Source organism: Centropristis striata, chromosome 16 (genome assembly GCF_030273125.1).
Source record: "Centropristis striata isolate RG_2023a ecotype Rhode Island chromosome 16, C.striata_1.0, whole genome shotgun sequence".
Taxonomy (NCBI): domain Eukaryota; kingdom Metazoa; phylum Chordata; class Actinopteri; order Perciformes; family Serranidae; genus Centropristis; species Centropristis striata.
Genome location: NC_081532.1, coordinates 22,036,993 through 22,054,568, shown reverse-complemented (window position 1 = coordinate 22,054,568; position 17,576 = coordinate 22,036,993). Strand labels below are relative to the sequence as shown.

Sequence of the window (17,576 nt, the reverse complement as noted above, 5' to 3'; positions counted from 1 at the left end):
AAGATTTTTTTGACAGAAAACAAAAACATTGAATGATATAATAGTTTGTCGTCACAGTGAATATTTTTTTCTGCTATGAGTACTTTCACTTTTAATACTTTAAGAGCATTTTCCTGATTACACTAACATACTTTTACTTTTATTTTGATGCAGAATTTTTACTTGCTAAAGAGTATTTTTTACAGTATAGTATTAGCACGTTTATTAAAGTAAAGGATCTGAATACTTGCTCCACCACGGCCTAATCTAATATAGTTTTGCAATGAAGACACAACAAACAAAACAAAAAGCAAAGGCGATGCATGTATATCATTGTGCGGATTAATTACACATAACCTATTCAGCCTTATTCATGTTTCTGCAGACTTAATTACTCACTTAACTTGAACCGAACCAAAAAATAGCCCGCTATATTATTCTAGAAAAATGTATTGTAACTGGCTTAAATGAATTTGAACAGGCTTTACGTGTATTTGCAATAGGCGTGTTCCCATGTACGACTTTCCTATGGGCCCCTGAAGGCAGCACGCAGCAGCAGTGAGCCAGGAGCTACATGGAAGAGTCATGCTTTCTTCTATATTTTAATTTTTGGTCATCATGGCTAAACAGTACGACATTTTGTTCCGGTTGCTGATGCTGGGGGACTCGGGGGTCGGGAAGACCTGCATGCTGCGGAGGTTCACGGACTCCGAGTTTGATCCTTCACACATTTCTACCATCGGTAAGTCATCCAACAAGTTTCTGATCAGGTGACGCTTGTTTCAAAAACTTATCCTGTGTGTTCCAGACAGCCGCAGGTTGAACCGGATAAACACCAGTGGTAGTTTGTGCAGAATTAACGTCAACTTTTAACTGAATTTTCAGAACAGTTGACTGTAATTTCCCCCTTTTTTTCCAAAGTGTAAAAACAGGCCTACTTAGCTGGTAGGATTAAGTGCCTCAGGCTGAAACTTACTGGACAAAAATAAAGACATTTTCTAACATAAATATGCTTCTTAATAAAGATACTGAATGATGCAGAAGAAAGCTCTTATTTGTCACAAGTACAGAAACAAAACATTATTTTTTTTGCCCTTAAGGTGTTTTATATTTTGTCCTGTAATTAAAAAACAAAGGGCACTTGCAGACTGATCTGCTCATTAGTGCTTCATATCCCTGTTTCCTCTTTTCCCGATAAACTGATGACTTGGAGGAAAATGGTGGGGCTTTTGTTTTACGCACAAAAGAGTTCCAAATTATTTCCACATAAGCAAAGAAAAACAGTCTTCCATACTTTCAGTCTGTTGTGACTGGCGTGCAGAGTGAGTGCAGGCGGGTTTCAGAGAGTTTTACATGGGATTAACCAATTTATTTGAGAATGTGCACGGTATGTAAAATCTCTTTTTGATCCTTTATGCTATGATTGTTGGTAAATATTAGCTTCTTTGGATTTTAGATCAAACAAATAAATAACTGTACATATAGGTTGTAGCACGAAAAATGGAAACCCTCTGAACCCCAGCAAGCCGTTTTAGGGTGTTTATTTTTATTATCTCTTTTTACCTTGTATTTCATTGCAATATATAAAATATATATAAATTATTTAAGTCCTGCAGCTTTATAGAATCAGCACAATCATGGCTAGAAGTAGAAACAACTCAGAAATGTATTTCATGCTAAATAACACCATTATAATGACATGAATCATATATTCATATATTTCTCTGATATATATATATATATATATATATTTAATTGGATTAAAATGGAATTCATATATGCAACACTTTTAAAAGTGCACACAAGTGTCACAAATAAAGAAAAGAAAATTGGGTCTCCACATGCTGTACATATTGAAATATTTGCATTCATACAACCTCTACTTGCAACCTCTCCTGTCCTCTCCTCTCTGCTCTGTGTAAACAGATTTTCAGTTAATATTTGTCATGTGACCGTTCGTCTCAGCAGAATCAATCATGGATTCACAGTGTCACTGAAGAGCAGAATTTAAGGGTTTCAACAGGATCTAGTTATTCCAAATGCTTTATTTTTGGCCACGTTTTAAATGAGACATGTAGAATAAAGTGGTTTTGAGAGAAATATCACAATTTTAAGCTTTGTTTAATCCATTCAAGGGCAAGTAAAATGTATATAATAATGCCTGTTCTTACAGACTCTTTCTATGATAAACTGTGTATTTTAAGTACTTTTATTAAAGTACAGGATCTGAATACTTGCTCCACCACTGCCTGTTACCCAGCAGAAAAACACACAGTTGTTGTTTGCATCAGTTACAACCTTCTGTTGGAGACATATTGATGATTGAATGATGAATGAATGATATGAATGATTCAACAGCTGACACGATGCAGTGCCTGAGATACTATTCATTAGGGACAATAGTGTCTCCGAGCAACTCTCATTAAGTGCTCACAAAACACACAATAGCACGTGTTAAATACCACAAAGTGTGATTTTTCTTTTTTTTGCCAATTTGTCACAGTTGCTTTAGTGATTCTAGTTTGACCTTATTCATGTGTTGACTCTGTTAAATAAAATGCAAAATTCTTCTCTTTTTTTTGGTAGGAGTTGATTTTAAAATGAAAACACTGGAACTAGATGGAATCAGGGTGAGAGTACAGATATGGTAAGTTATGTATCATTTTATTACGTTTGATTGATTGAAATCTTTATTTTAAACATGCACATTTTTAAAAAAAAAAGACCATAAATAAACAAGTCAACAAAAGAATAGTGCATGAGCAAAAATAATCTATTCTAATTACAATGCTAATCTCACCCCCTCTCCATTAATATCCAGCTAATAAATCAACATAGGCTTCCGTATTTAATCATAACTTACGAAAACATAAATTAATGAAATAAATATAATATGAAAAATATTGTTTAATTAAAATTAAATTAAATAAATATAACAATATAAAGATAAAAATATACATATATTTATTTATTTTACAAATATGTCCTGCAAAATATAGTCTATCAACGATTTATCTTATATATTATAACTTAATATATATAATATATTGATTTCTTTTTGTACTACTTCCATAATTAGTTATATGTGTTATAATAATTTAAGTATGTATTCTCCTGTACCCAGTCACCCCTTTCCATACATATCTATATATTTACATATACATATATACAAACATTCATATCTGCAAACAATAAATAAATAAAGGAACAACAAATTAAAATCATGACCACTGAGCGAATTTTGAAGCCGTTCTGCCTCCCTTTTCCCTACAAAAATCCTGTTTTTGTTTGTGTTTGAACATTTCCAGTACACTATGATATAGATTAAGATTAAGATTTGACTTTATTAATCCCACAGCGGGGAAATTTCTTTGTTATATACAACTTAGTGCAAATTAAGTGAGTGTGCAAATTATATGCAAAAATGTGCAGAAGAGAAAGAAAGAAAACTCCAACTCGTTCAGGTTGTGCTGGTGTTGTACAGTCTTATGGCAGCTGGAATGAATGACCTGCGGAAGCGTTCCTTCTTACACCGTGGGTGTAACAGTCTGCTGCTGAAGGAGCTGCTCAAAGACCCCCCAGTGTCATGCAGGGGGTGAGAGGGGTTGTCCATGAAGGATGCCAGTTTGGCTAACATCCTCCTCTCACCCACCTCCTCTATGGAGTCCAGTGGACAGTTCAGGACAGAGCTTGCTCTTCTAATCATCTTGTTAAGTCTGTTCCTGTCCCGGTCCGTGCAACCCCCTCTCCAGCAGACCACCGCGTAAAAAATAGCGGAAGCTACCACAGAGTCATAAAAGGTCTTGAGATGATATGATATGATCTTCTGCTGATGTGCGTTTTGTCTTCTGCTCAGGGACACGGCGGGTCAGGAACGCTATCAGACCATCACCAAACAGTACTACAGGCGTGCACAGGTGACCCCTCCATACAAACATGCTGCCTTCAGGGAGTTACTGTAGCTTTCATTATTTAATCCATCTTCTTTGTGGATTATCGTCCAGGGTATCATCTTCGTATACGATATCACCAGCGAGTCGTCCTTCCAGCACCTGGTGAAGTGGGCCAGTGATGTGGATGAAGTAAGCTCTCTCATTTCGCTCCCCTGCCTTTCACAGTGACCCCGCAGTCGTACTAACTCTCTGCTGCACGTCCAGCGGCTCAGTGTGAGCGGCAGGATGATGAAGTCCCTTTTCTCTGAGCTGTCTGTCTCTGCTGTTGTTGTTGTTTTTCAGTTTGCTCCAGAAAAGGTGCAGAGGATCCTGGTGGGGAACAAATCTGATGAGGGGCTCAAGAGGACGGTGACAAAGGACCAAGGAAGCAAGGTCTGATTGAATCTTATATTTAAGTTTTGTTATTTTTTGTTGTTGTTGTTTTTATTTATGATTTTTTTCATCATTCATTCTGCCTGTATCTACCACTTTTAAAAAAATGTCTTAAAATATTTTTTCACTTTGGCTTACTGGATCAATATTTTGAACCCAAGAAACAAAAAAAAACATAAGATGTTGCCCTAAAGTTTTCATTTTAAAAGTGTTTTTTTTAACTTTCAAAACACAATCATACTCAGTGAAGAATTTTGCAAATGGGAATACAGTTACAAATATAACATACAAGAGGTAAAATGAGGATAAACATTTAGTTCTATATTTTTATACTAAATATATTTGACCTTATCTCCAGTTTTACTTGTTCTATCATCATCATCAAACAAACAAACAAACAAAAGTACTTTAGAGGGAAGTTGACAGCATTGCTTCGTGTGACCAACACCATAAGGTTTACATTGTCAAATTGTTAAAAAGAAAGTTTAAAAAAAAGGAAAAAGAAAGAGGAAGAAAAAACACAAATCAAATGTATATGCCTACATTAGTCTGCAGCATCTTAAACTTATTTAAGTTACAAATATTACTATGATTCTTAGACACATACAGAAGGTGCAAATGGGCTGCAAGTTTTTTTTATACATGGTATGTACTTCATATCAAGATCCTTCCACATTTGCAATGTACTCCAAGTAGTCTCCACGTATGATGCATCCTTTGCCAACTCCATGAGCCATTCCTGAAAGAGTGCTCATTATAATTTGCCTTCCCACTGATGTACCGGTGTGAATAAAGTCTGTGGCTCGATAGTGAGATTTAAAATGTGCATCATTAAGAACATATAGCTTTGTTTATTTATGGGGGGGTCTTTTATGTGTGTAAATTACTGAATTATAGCTGGCAGAGGCCTACGGGATGGAGTTCTTTGAGACGAGCGCCTCCACCAGCAGTAACATCAGTGAGGTAGGACTCATCTGTCTGTCACACAATTATTGCAGGGAACTTCCTGCTGCATTCTTATTCATTATCTGATGTGTTTATTATTCACTTCCTCCTACCTTCAGGCCTTCACTCGTGCGACAGAACTGGTGCTGCAGGCTCACAAGAGACATGAGGACAACCTGTTGGGATCTCTCGACGATTATCTGGAAAAGGCCGCTTTGGAGGAAGAGAAAGGCAGCGAAGGCAACGACAGCAAGACTCAGAAGACCTGCGCCTGTTAGAAAAGCTGTAGCTTAAGACACTTGTTGCCCACTGTGACTTGACTCAGCCCTCATAGATACTGTGACCTGTTGAACAGGAGGCTGTTGGTGCAGTTAGCAGCAGCAGCCAGCAGAGGGCCCACTCATGCATGATCTCTGCAGCCAGTGAAGAGAATATTTACATTGCATGAAAGTGGCTGTACATCCAAACTATCAATGCACGATCCCTCTTAATTTTCACCTTAAAAATGCACTATACATCTACAAATTGATTGATCCATATTTAAGAAATAAGTTCATCAACTTGAAAAGAAAGTATATATGCAAATACTAGGCTGCCAGAGGACATTAAATTATTTACACCTCGAAACTCAAACCAAGCAGGGATTATTTTACACAATGGACCTATTCCTCAACGGAGACAGTGTTGTGCCATGTTCAGTGACCTTTCTGAATGCAGTGCATGTTTGTTTACCATCCTGAATGTATATGTACTGTTTGTTTTATGAATGTGACCGGCATCGCGTGCTGTTTGCTGAGCAGTGTGATTGCTGCTGCTGCTTGAAAATAACATTGTCAGGGCCGCCGAGGTGCCACAGATGTCATTTTAATGTAATGTTGTGAAGATAAATTACCAATGTGTAAGTTAATAAATTTGAATTTGCCATATTCAAAAGGAAGTAATTGGGTATGTGAGCCTTGCTGAGTCACTAAATTTGGATGGAGAGTGAAGTTTAGATGGGTTCATTCATTTTTCATCACCTGCTGTGAAAGACAAGTGATCACACACTAAATTTTTGATGACTGAGGAAACTGATACGTTTTAGAGATATATATCTCTATAACATTAAAGATAATGTTATAGTGATACCATTAAGTGGAATATATGCCATAATACATGTTTTTTTTCTCCCGCCATCTACTCTTTACAATGTTACTCAGCATAAGACTTTAATTTTAAACGAATGAACAGCACATTTGGGTGAAAAGAAATCCTTAAAATTTCAACACTTAAGACACAAAGATGTAGATACAAAGATGTATCTACAATAATAATAAACACATCATTATCAATCATGCAATAACTGCTTCATGTACTTGTGAAAATGTCAATCTATCTAAAACTTGTAAAGAGTATTGTATGTCAGGTGTAGATCAGTTTCTTGCAGAGCCATTTGACACCCATTAAAAAGCTACCTTGTGTCCTACATGAGTCAGGTGACCGAGCAGCTGGATACAGACACACATCGAGATCCCGTCTGCCTCCAGTCAGGAAGCACAGGAGTCAAGATGACGTTCATCGCCAAGACCTTCTACGACCTGAGAGCCACCACACTGGAGGGAGACTCGGTGGACTTCAATGTCTTCCGGGGGCGGGTGGTCCTAATAGAGAATGTTGCCTCGCTCTGAGGCACCACCACCCGGGACTACAGCGAGCTCAACCAACTTCAGAGCAAGTACCCCCATCGGCTGGTGGTCCTGGGTTTCCCCTGTAACCAGTTTGGATATCAGGTCAGTTGAGCATGGTGGTTTGGTTGATCCTGTAACATCTGCTCTTAAAATATTAAAGGCTACAACTGTCATAAAATTGCTTGATATGCTGATGATATTTTAGTATTCATGTAAAACCTGAAATGCTTCCTCTGGGTATAAAATATATTATACAAAATTGAAAGCTACACCAATACTACCAGAGGTTCTAAGACAATTTAGGTCTATTATTTTACTTTAAAGGGGTTATATTATGCACCTTTTCAGGGTCATACTTGTTTTTTTGGGTTTCTACGAGAACATGTTAACATTCTTTAGACCTCTGAAAAAGAACATTTCTCTGATAAATATATATTTTTTTAAATTGGAATGAAATGGAATTATATATATATATATTTTTCCCCCAAGTGTCACAAATAGAGGGGAAAATTGCCCTCCACATGCTAACCATATTAAATTATTTGCATTTTTACAACCTCTCCTGTCCCCTCCTCTCTGCTCTGTGTAAACAGATTTTCAGTGAATATTTGTCACGTGACCGTTCGTCTCAGCAGAATCAATCATGGCTTCACAGTGTCGAGGAGCGGAATTTAATGTTTTTAACAGGATCTAGTTATCCAAAATGCTTATTTTTTTGGCGACTTTTTAAATGAGACTTAGAATAAAGTGATTCTGACAGAAATATCACAATTTTAAGATCTGTTTTAGTTACTTTTTTCTAAAAGAAATGTAAGCTGTTCCAAGGACTGCTTTTACATTTTCTTTCTAAGATAAACATGTATTTTGGCGATCTTTTAAAGAAAACATACAGCCTTTGTTTCGGACAGACAGTATGACAAAAATAAAGTGTTTTTTGCAACCCTTTTACCCCAACGTATAAGGATGGAAGATGCATCTCTACTCCTGCCCACAGTACAAAAATGAAGCCCAAATATTTTGGATAAGGGAGCTGCCATCTTGTGCATTCAAAGCCACAGTCTGGAGCTGCCATATCAAGGTCACAGCCCCATTTTATAGATTTACATAACTAAGTAAAACCAAACACTTTTACTTACATTAGGGTGAAAAGAACTACCTAAAATAACAGAAACATGTTTGATCTGTACTTTGACAGTATAGGTTATGAACTATTCTGCAGCCAGCCACCAGGGGTTGATCCAGATGTTTTTGCTCCACTTTTAGGGAGCTGTAATGTCATCCATCTTTATATGTATGTCCCCTTCAAACAGGCTCATTAACAGCTTTTATCCCCTTTTATTGGCTGGGTCGAGTTTCACTTCTGAAAATTAAAAGTTCTCCCATCTTTGCTTTAGTCAGTGACTCTGATTTCCTATAAAGCAATTTAAAAGAAGAGCATGATTGCATAGTGTGGAATCTGCAGCTGCTGTTTTAACTTTAGTACTGCAATTAGACTCTAAGTATCTGCCTGACTCTCTTTAGAAAGTGGCTGTGTAATCAGCTAAATTTCTGTTATAACCAGAATTAGAAGCAAACTATGACTGTTAAAACCTTAACAATATTACTGTGGAGTATAAAACAGCTGAAAAAGAGCATGTGTGTTTTGCAGGAGAACTGCAGCAATGGAGAGATTCTAAATTCCCTGCAGTATGTGCGGCCAGGTGGTGGCTTTCAGCCCGGCTTCACCATCTTTGAGAAGTGTGAGGTTAACGGGACGAACACACATCCGGTCTTCGCTTATCTTAAAGACAAGCTGCCTTACCCTGATGATGACCCCACCTCTCTCATCCAGGACCCCAAATTCCTGGTCTGGAGTCCCATCAGCAGGACGGACATCTCTTGGAACTTTGAGAAATTCCTTGTTGGGCCAGAGGGAGAGCCCTTTAAAAGATACAGCAAAAAGTTCCCCACCATTGACATAGAGCCTGACATCCAAAGACTGTTAAGATTAACCAAGACCTAAGAATAGTCTCCACCTCTTAATGACTTCCCATCCATCACAGTTGGAGCTGATATGCTGTCCTCCACACTTTTAAGTCTTATTAAATGACGGTGATATTCTGAAAAGCTGAGGGAATATTGTCTGAGGCCTTATAAGTGCTTAAGAGTAGCGGAGAAATAAATTCAATGTGTACAATGTATTTTACATACTTTATAGACATTGCAAAGCCAGGTATTTTCTTATGCATGTGCTGTTGTTTTCTTCGCCTGGCCAGCAGATGGTGCTACTGATTTGATCATGCAAATAGAGACAACTTCTGTGCTGCTTTTATGAATTAACATTCACCACACACATGCACACTCATGAAATGTTTGCACTGGAATAAAAACCCTAAAAACAACCTTCTCTTTTGCTGATGTATCTTCTGTTTTAATTGGACCCAATATCCACCTGGAGTTATGGTTAACCACAGGAGTTATGATGCATGTTGTCATTGCACATTAAAAAGCTCACAGACCATTCCTCTGCATAATGCATCCTATATGCTGCTGATTCATTCTTTATTTGTTAGGATCTTCTTTATCCCCACCAATTCACTAGATCTACATTTTCCAGTAAGATGTGCTGACACTGTGAGCTTATGCAGCCGCAGCAATGCTTTACTACCACAGTGACACTTGAAGACGAGCCGTTAATCACGGATTTAGAAGAGCATCGACCTTGCTACTGTGTAATGAGTTGTTATCCAGCTTTAATTTTCTATGCACACTGTGCATTGTTTGCAAGGTCTGCAGATTAGCAGTGGATTTTACTGCACATCCACTCCCATCCACATCAGCTGATGATGTCACTGCCACAGGCTACATAGGCCAGGCAGTACCCTAATGTCTTTGGCAGGTTGCTGCGGGGACTTACAGGCATAGTCACCTGACACTGTTTCATGTAGATAGCCTGACTCACTGTCTTTGCATATCACATTTGTATATTTGCGTTGTTGTGATACACAAGGACATTTGATTAATGTGTCTCCTGCAGGCCTGCTGGCTCTGTGGCTGACAGTCAGGTAAGTAATGTTGCCTATCAGAAGCAGCAAATACTGGAGAAGGAATACCAGGGGCCTTCCCTCCACCCTCTGCACTGCTTCCCTGCACACACAGTTTGCTGAAAAATACCACCGAAGATCGTCAATGTTTGAGAGATGACTCACTTAATTAAATTCTCGAAATAATAAAATAATGTATAAAACTGTTGTTTTTTTTACTTAACTTGGTACAAATAACCCTTTATATAACTGCAGTTATGGCATCTGAATAAAATAAATAAACACAATATTCTATATGATAGGCATTGTATGACATTGCGACAATATTGTATCTGTATGCAGACGCCAAGTATCAAGCTTTTACTAGCATCACTGTCTTAATGATATGCAGTAAATATCTGTATTTGTTTTTAAATAAACTTATCTTAACTGGAGGGAAAAAAAAATACGATTTATTTTACTCTACTATGACGGTTAGTGTTTGTTTTGTTTTGTTTTGCTGACAGACTTTTATTTTTTTTTACATTTTTTACATTAAATTTAAAGTTAACTGTATATATGTGTGTATGTTAGAATTAAATGTGTAACATTCAAGACCATTAAGCAATTGAATTATACTGTTTTTAAAAATCTATAATGTCCCATTATATTAATTTACAAAATTTAAGATCCTCTCTTTTTCTTTACATTGTAGTAAAACAGAACAAAGGATTTTTAGTTACTCGTTTTTTATTTAAATTTGTTTTAGAATTTTTTTTAAGCACGTTATGTAGAAAAACAATAATAATAAAAAAAATCACAGTGTAGCAAAACATACAACAAGGTGTGCATCTGGACCTACAGAGAAAAGGATGCAAGTGAAAGTTCGGCGTAAAAAACTATCTTTCCAGACTGTGTTTTTCATTGCTGAGTGAGAGCTCCTCTTCACCTCCTCTCCCTCGACCACACAGGTGAGCACTGTTGCCACAGAAACGTTTGCTTTCCCCCACGAAACCTTCTCGCGAGACTCCGGGGCAGGGAGAGAGAGAGAGAGAGAGAGAGAGAGAGAGCGAGAGAGAGAGAGAGAGAGAGAGAGAGAGAGGGGAGGCAGCCTGAATGATCTCATCCCTCCAGCAGCTGCATAGCGCAGCGAGGCAAACCCGTAACTTTCTATCAAACTTCCAAGTTGCCTTTTCCGGAGGACGACACCGGGAGCATTTTCGGTTTGAACCGGAGCGAGCGCACATTTCCCCCCCGGAGAAGGTAAGAGACGAGCAGCTGCGCAGTTTGTGTGTTGGGACTTATTAACAGGACCTGAGTTGAAACAAAAGGAAGGAAAACCCTCTTCGTGTTGTGTGACATCCAGAAAAGGCAGAGAGGAGGAAAGGTGAGCGTGGTGCTGGTCATGTGCGGGGTGTTGTTCACATCTGTCGGCTGTCTGTGTGTGGACAAAGCACATCTTTGTGGAGGTGCAGTGTGGAGCCAGTGCGCAATCAGTGCCAGTGTGGGTTTGAACTAACAGGGTTGCTGGTAGACGGAGTGGACTCGGTGAGAAAACGTTTTTTTTACCCGCTGTCAGAAATATACGTCGTCGCTGTGTATGTCAAGGGCATTGTTCTCGGCAGATTCACAGGTGGTACCGCGCACACTACACCACTACATAGCCTATAGGTTGTCTCCTTGTGTTACTGTCACCACCAGAAAAGCTGTATTTTTTTTCTCAGCATGGTGTGTCTCATGTTGTTGCCACACGAGGAGGGATTTTAGCTCGAGCAGGTGATTTCCTTGTGCCACATATGCCTGGCTGCTGCTGGCCCTGTGAGCTCTGATTTGTTTACAGCCCTGCTTGATGAATATGATTCAGTTTAACCCTCTGAACCCCAACAAGCCATTTCAGGGCGTTTTTTTGCTCTTTTTATATTCACTGTGGCCTTGTTTGTCACTGCAATATATATATATATATATATATATATGTATATGTATATATATATATGTATATGTATATGTAGTGTGTGCTGCACCTCTATGGAATCAGCACAATCCTGTGTAGAAGTGGTAGAAGTGTCAGAATAACACAGTTAAAATGACAGAAATAAAAAGGAACGCAAGTTGATTTTCTCTGATTACATTTTTAAAAAAAAGGAATTTATATATGCAACAATTGTGTCATGAATATTGAAAAATATTCTATATTATGCATATTGAACTATTTGCATTTTTACACCCTCTACTTTGAGCCTCTCCTGTCCTCTCCTCTCTGCTCTGTGTAAACAGATTTTCAGTGAATATTTGTCACGTGACCGTTCCTCTCAGCAGAATCAATCATTGCTTCAGTGTCACTGAGGAGCAGAATTTATTGTTTTTAATAGAATCCAGTTATTGCGAACGCTTAATTTTTGGTGCCCCTCTATATGAGACATGTAGAGTAAAGTGATTAAGACAGAAATATCACAGTTTTAAGCTTTGTTTTGGTTACTTTTTCTAATGGAAACTTTCGTAACCTTTGATCCATTCAGGGACAGTCGTAAGGTTCAAATTTGGATGATAATGCCTGTTTTTACAGTTTCTTTCTACAATTAATGGACTGTCTCTGCTGACCTTTTTAAGAAAATGTTGGGGTTCAGAGGGTTCAATTAAAATACAAAATGTTAAATTCTGTACAGCAGTCATGGTCCCCCATGGCATTTTCACACATGATGCCCAATCAGACCTGATTTATGTATGCATAATGTGCAGAATATACTGCTCAGACAACACATGGTATATCAAACATGTGGCCATGCAGGGCAACAATGCAAACAGAGGTTTGTTTAAATAGTAACAACCAGGAAGCTGTGCCAACCTTTCAAAGTTCAAACACATGCAGCATTGTGTCCAGGACGAGCATATTTACAAAATATGAGAAAAAAGTTACAACTAAGCAGGTGGGGCATTTAAAACTCTCTCTAACTGAATCATGCCACCTCCTCTAGTAGCTTGTTGAAATTGGATAATTTGAGTCAGGTGGAAAAAAGAAAAAAGAGGAAGCTTTGGAATTTAGCTCAAGATCAAGGATTTTTAACATTCCTGATAGGCTTAGCTGACCTGCGGTGGGCATGACTGATCATACACTGCACTGCAGTTTTTACTAGTTTAATCTCAGCTTTGTCCCGTCTAAATCGTGGCTATTATTCACACTGGACTGCTTCTTACTCTCTCTGATGGGATTTTTTTAAATAGAGAATTAATCTAATGCAAAGGCAGCAGCTTTATATCACTATTGGGGGGAGCATGCTTGGTCTGTTTTAATCTGCCGCCAACAAGTCTGTGTTTTATGCTGCTGACAAAAATACCATTCAAGGTTAAGATAAGACGTTATTGCGTGGGCCTTTTAATTTCGTTTGCAGCCATAGTAGCGTGAGACCAATATGAGTACCCGCTAAGATAAGTCCAAAGAGCAGTTTTTTGCGCTGCCTGCTCTTGTCAAAATGTATCTGCATGCAAACTGTAAGCGTGCTTGTTTCTTTAGAAAACCCCCACTGCTTCTCACATTTCCTATCAGCCCAAATAGTCCTCCCACTGGTTTATAACTGAAGGACAGTGTTTCTATTTTCACTTTTATGCATCATACTTCTCACACTACAACAACAATTGTTATTGTGCTTCATTTGTCGTGGAGTCTTTTCTCTCCAGCGTGCACAGAGGGATGCTTCCTGTTGCTAAGTTGAGCTTATGTTTCTATTGTCTCTTGTGCATTGGCTCGATGGGAATAGCTCGAGCAAAGATAAAAGAAAATAACAAGAGGAGCATTGTGCTGCTTTATAATTTGCAACACTGGAATGTGTGGGCTGCAATTATGCTAAGTGGCCATCATGAAATGCTTAAATTAAGGGTTTACATTTTATAATGAATAACAAGATTATTGTCGTGATTATTATTTATCAAGTTCAAAGGTCATTATTTGTAATTGGACTGTTTCAGGGCTTTTTGGTCTTTTTACATTTCACTTACAGTGGCCTTGTATTTCACTGCAATATATAAAATATATAAGCTGCAGCTCTATGGAATCAACACACTCATGGTTAGAAGTGTAAAATTGTCTTTTGTGCAGAATAACACAGTTATAATGACTTAAATCATAAAAAAGAAAAATTATATAAATATTTTTTTCATTATAACAAAATGGAATTTATGTATACACACATTTCCAAGTGACCACAAGTGTCATGAATATAGGAGAAAAAAATTGTTCCCCAAATATTATACATATTGAAGTAGTTGCATGTTTCCAGCCTCTCCTGTCCTCTCCTCTCTGCTCTGTGTAAACAGATTTTCAGTGAATATTTGTCATGTAACCGTTCATCTCAGCAGCATCAATCATAGCTTCACAGTGTCACTGAGGAGCAGAATTTAATGTTTTAACTGGATCTAGTTATTCCAAACAGTTTATTTTTTTTTACTTTTTAAAAAAAAGTGATTTTGACAGAATTATCACAATTTTAAGCTTCGTTTTGGTTTCTTTTTCTAACAAAGTTGCGTAGCCTATGATCCATTCAAGGACTGTGGGAAAGTTTTTACAGTTTCTTTCTACAATAACCTGTTTTTGATCTTTACATAGTTGACCCCTGTTTTCATAGCTGCTTTTTGGTTTCCCCTGACAAAGTTTTGAGGTTGCATAATTTTTCAAACTTCTTGACCTCCTCCTGTGCAGTGCCACCTGACTGGCTGCTGATGTGTGTGCCCTTGTCACCTCTCGCTGCCTGTTACTGATGACAGACGAGACAACAAACTAAACAGACCTTCAGATATGGCCCTGGATGATCTGGCCAATGTCAGCTAAGAGGCTAAATTCCTTCATGCTTGTTTATTCAATGTGATGCTTGTGACAGACACCCAAAGTGAGTCATGTCTTCATGAGTTTTGACACAGCCTTCTTGTAACATATCATCTTTATTAGAAAAAAAGGGAAGCTCCATCAGTTTTAACATGAGTGATGTGTCTGGCCGGTGTTAGTCAGCCCACAGTCACAAGTCAAATGACTTGATGATAATATGGCCTCCGGTGCTTTTTCCGTGTGACTGTCTTTTTTGCTGGTAACTCATGGGGTTGATGAGTTTGATTGTAATGAGGTGTGACTGTGGCTCTGCGTTTCCTGCTTGCTAAACTGTTGGAATGCTCTGCCTTTTGTTTGGGTCGGACAGTCCACTGTATGCCAGCCAATGGAGGAAAGCAGAAGGCTCGAAAGCCACAATAGTGATGATGTAATCCCTTTTCAGCGCACTGTCACAGAGTAAATGCGTGCAGACAAAAGGAAAATTCCCCTCTTGTTCATCCCAACCTGCCAAAAAGTTTTGGGGATTTTTTTACCTCGAAAAAAATGCATGGCAATACGTACACTGTAATTATCTATGCGGGAGACTGTGTCGGGTTCGCCGCTACTGAGGGAGTTTAGTTAGCACTGGCAGCGGGCCCCTGGGCACAGATATGCAAAGGGCCACATCACCTCTCATACACAGGAGCAAGACATGTAGACTTTATGGTTGTGTAGCAGCTTTTGGTTGTTGTTTTGTGTCTCTTTGTAATCATAGTGTCTAAGTCTATTTTCCAAATCCTACATTTTTATAGCCATCTCTGCCTCCTTTTTGCACCAGTTATCTGAGCACCATCTCCTGTCTCAGTCCTCTTTCTGCAGCATTGTTGATCTCGGACGCCATATCTTTGTTTACCGATATCTGAGTAGCATTATATGCTTCTTGGTTTTCTCTTCTTAAATCTTTCAACTTCTGCAGAATTACCGAGGTCCCCATCTCAGCCTCCTCATTGGTTTGAGTTGAGATAGCTTGGTTAGCTTGAGCTGCTCGCACAAATTCCTTCTTTTCTCTGCCTGAATCCATTTTGGACTCATTTTTCCTGCTCTTCCCAAATAACTCATCCATAGACTTGTTCTAGTCACATATTGAACAATAGTAGTTAGAAGAAAAGTTACTGGAAGATTTTTTTCAGGGGAGTTGTGCAGCAGAGGCTTTAGTCTGCAACTTTGCATCACAAAACTGGAAGTCTCTTTGTAATTGTTTTGGTGTTTTTATAGTCCTTTTTGTAACTTTTGCATCTCTTCGTTGTCATTTCGAGTATCTTTTTAGTTGCTTGCGTCTTTTAGTCATTTAGTGTCTCCTTGTGGTTGTTTGACCACTTTTCACAGTTGCTGTGAGTCTCCTTGTGGCTACTTGCAGTGTTTTTTAGAAAATCTTTTTATGTAGTTTTTTATGCCTCTTTGTCAGACTTATAGACCTTATAGGTGAGTAGCCTCTTGTTGTAGCCCCTCGTTGTTTTGTCTCTTTGAAGTCATTATGCATCTCTTTGTGGATCTATGTCTCTTTGTAATTGTTTTGTCCTTTTTTAGTCCTATTACAGCTTCTCTTTGTAGTAATCTAAAGCGTCTTTGTAGTCATTTTGTATCTCTTTGTGGTTGTTTTATGCCTTGTGTCTCCTTGCACCTTTTTTTAAATCTCTCTGTAGGTTTATATTTCTTTGTAGTTTTTTGTGCCTTTTTGTTAAAAGAATTATAGACTAAAGGTTTGTAGCTTCTTTTGGTCATTGCTTTGTGTCTCTTTGTAGTCATTTTGCCCTTTTTGTAGTCCTTTTGCATCTCTTTGTAGCGGTTCAGTGCCTCTTTTTTGTGTCAGTGTCTTGTAGTAATTTTGTGTCTCCTTGTGGTTGTTTTACTCTTTGTAGTTGTTGTGAATCTCCTTGTGTCTCTTTGCAGCTCATTTTTTAATCTCTTTGTAGTTGTCTGGATGTTTTTGTAATTTTTTGTCATCATTTTTTGTCTTTTTATGGATCCACGCTGGTGCCAGCTGTGGCTGGAGGCATTATGTAACAGGGTTATCTGTCTGTATGTCCACTTGTACGTCTGATAGAATAAAACGGTGACATCATAATTCTGTAAAGACACTTTTCTGGCCATTATTCAAAGCCATGACTCAGAAAGAGAAGGTCAGAAACTGAATTGGTGACACCAGTCTTGAAGCTGTGAGGATCTTCTGTGCCTACAGGTTGAAGATGTGTGTGTGAAGCATCCACGCTTTCAAATTCACGTCTCTTTGCAACAATGTATATTCATATTTTAAGCATTGTGTACTGTCATGGCTACATATGAGTGTAGACAGACATGCATGTAAACTGTTTTTTGGAAAAACACAACTATCTGGCAGTTTTAAGTTGTTTTTTGCTTTTTTGCACTGTTTTGAAGTAATTTTACGTCCCTTTCTATCTCATTGTGATTCTTTTTCATAGTTGTGAGTACTTTGCAACTGTTTTGTAGTCGTTTTAAGTTTCTTTGTATTTATGTTGAGTCTTTTCCTGGTTGATGTGTTTCTCTTAGAGGGCCTTTTTGTGGCGGGACAGGTGCAAACTGTTGCCATTGTCTCTGATCTGGACTATACCTGATTGTCAGTTGTGTTTCCATTCAGTGGTCTGTGTTACTTAAACTCTCATGAACTAAAGCAACCTCTCTGTGACTGGGCTGTTGTCATGCTGCTTCCAACTCTCAACCCCAAACCAGAAACCCACAGTCATGCAGAGATCAGACACTGCGTAATTCCCCTCTTTCTGCTCCCATCGAACCTCGTACATGCCGAAAATAGTACGACAGAGATCGGGAGGTGGAGGACAAAAATGTG

The 17,576-nt window shown here is 38.3% G+C and overlaps 2 protein-coding genes across 3 annotated transcripts in view; both read left to right on the top strand.

The window, feature by feature from the left end:
* Window positions 1–239: 239 nt before the first annotated feature.
* On the top strand, window positions 240–9,078 carry LOC131987898 (glutathione peroxidase 2-like). 2 transcript variants are annotated; one of them, XM_059352813.1, is made up of 7 exons: window positions 240–721; window positions 2,566–2,626; window positions 3,836–3,896; window positions 3,984–4,061; window positions 4,215–4,304; window positions 6,725–7,018; window positions 8,565–9,078. In XM_059352813.1, exons 1-7 carry the CDS (start codon window positions 598–600, stop codon window positions 8,916–8,918), a joined length of 1,062 nt encoding a protein of 353 aa, XP_059208796.1. In that variant the 5' UTR covers window positions 240–597; the 3' UTR covers window positions 8,919–9,078. The 2 variants fall into 2 exon arrangements, with proteins under 2 accessions (XP_059208796.1, XP_059208797.1); XM_059352814.1 differs by lacking the exons at window positions 6,725–7,018; window positions 8,565–9,078 and adding exons at window positions 5,202–5,267; window positions 5,369–6,342 and having other exon boundaries at window positions 249–721.
* Window positions 9,079–11,018: 1,940 nt separating this feature from the next.
* LOC131987897 (signal-induced proliferation-associated 1-like protein 1) overlaps window positions 11,019–17,576 on the top strand; it is a 46,998-nt gene continuing 40,440 nt past the window's right edge. Inside the window, exon 1 of the mRNA XM_059352812.1 lies at window positions 11,019–11,181. The gene's annotated coding sequence lies outside the window, so the exon portion shown is untranslated. The remainder of the gene's footprint in view (window positions 11,182–17,576) is intronic.

What these genes read in the sequence shown, in the direction of transcription:
- LOC131987898 (XM_059352814.1), top strand. Translation starts at nt 598, where the DNA reads ATGGCTAAACAGTACGACATTTTGTTCCGGTTGCTGATGCTGGGGGAC. An exon ending in AGGGTGAGAGTACAGATATG is followed by an intron (nt 2,627 to 3,835) that starts GTAAGTTATGTA and finishes TCTTCTGCTCAG; the next exon opens with GGACACGGCGGGTCAGGAAC. An exon ending in CCAGCAGTAACATCAGTGAG is followed by an intron (nt 5,268 to 5,368) that starts GTAGGACTCATC and finishes TCCTACCTTCAG; the next exon opens with GCCTTCACTCGTGCGACAGA.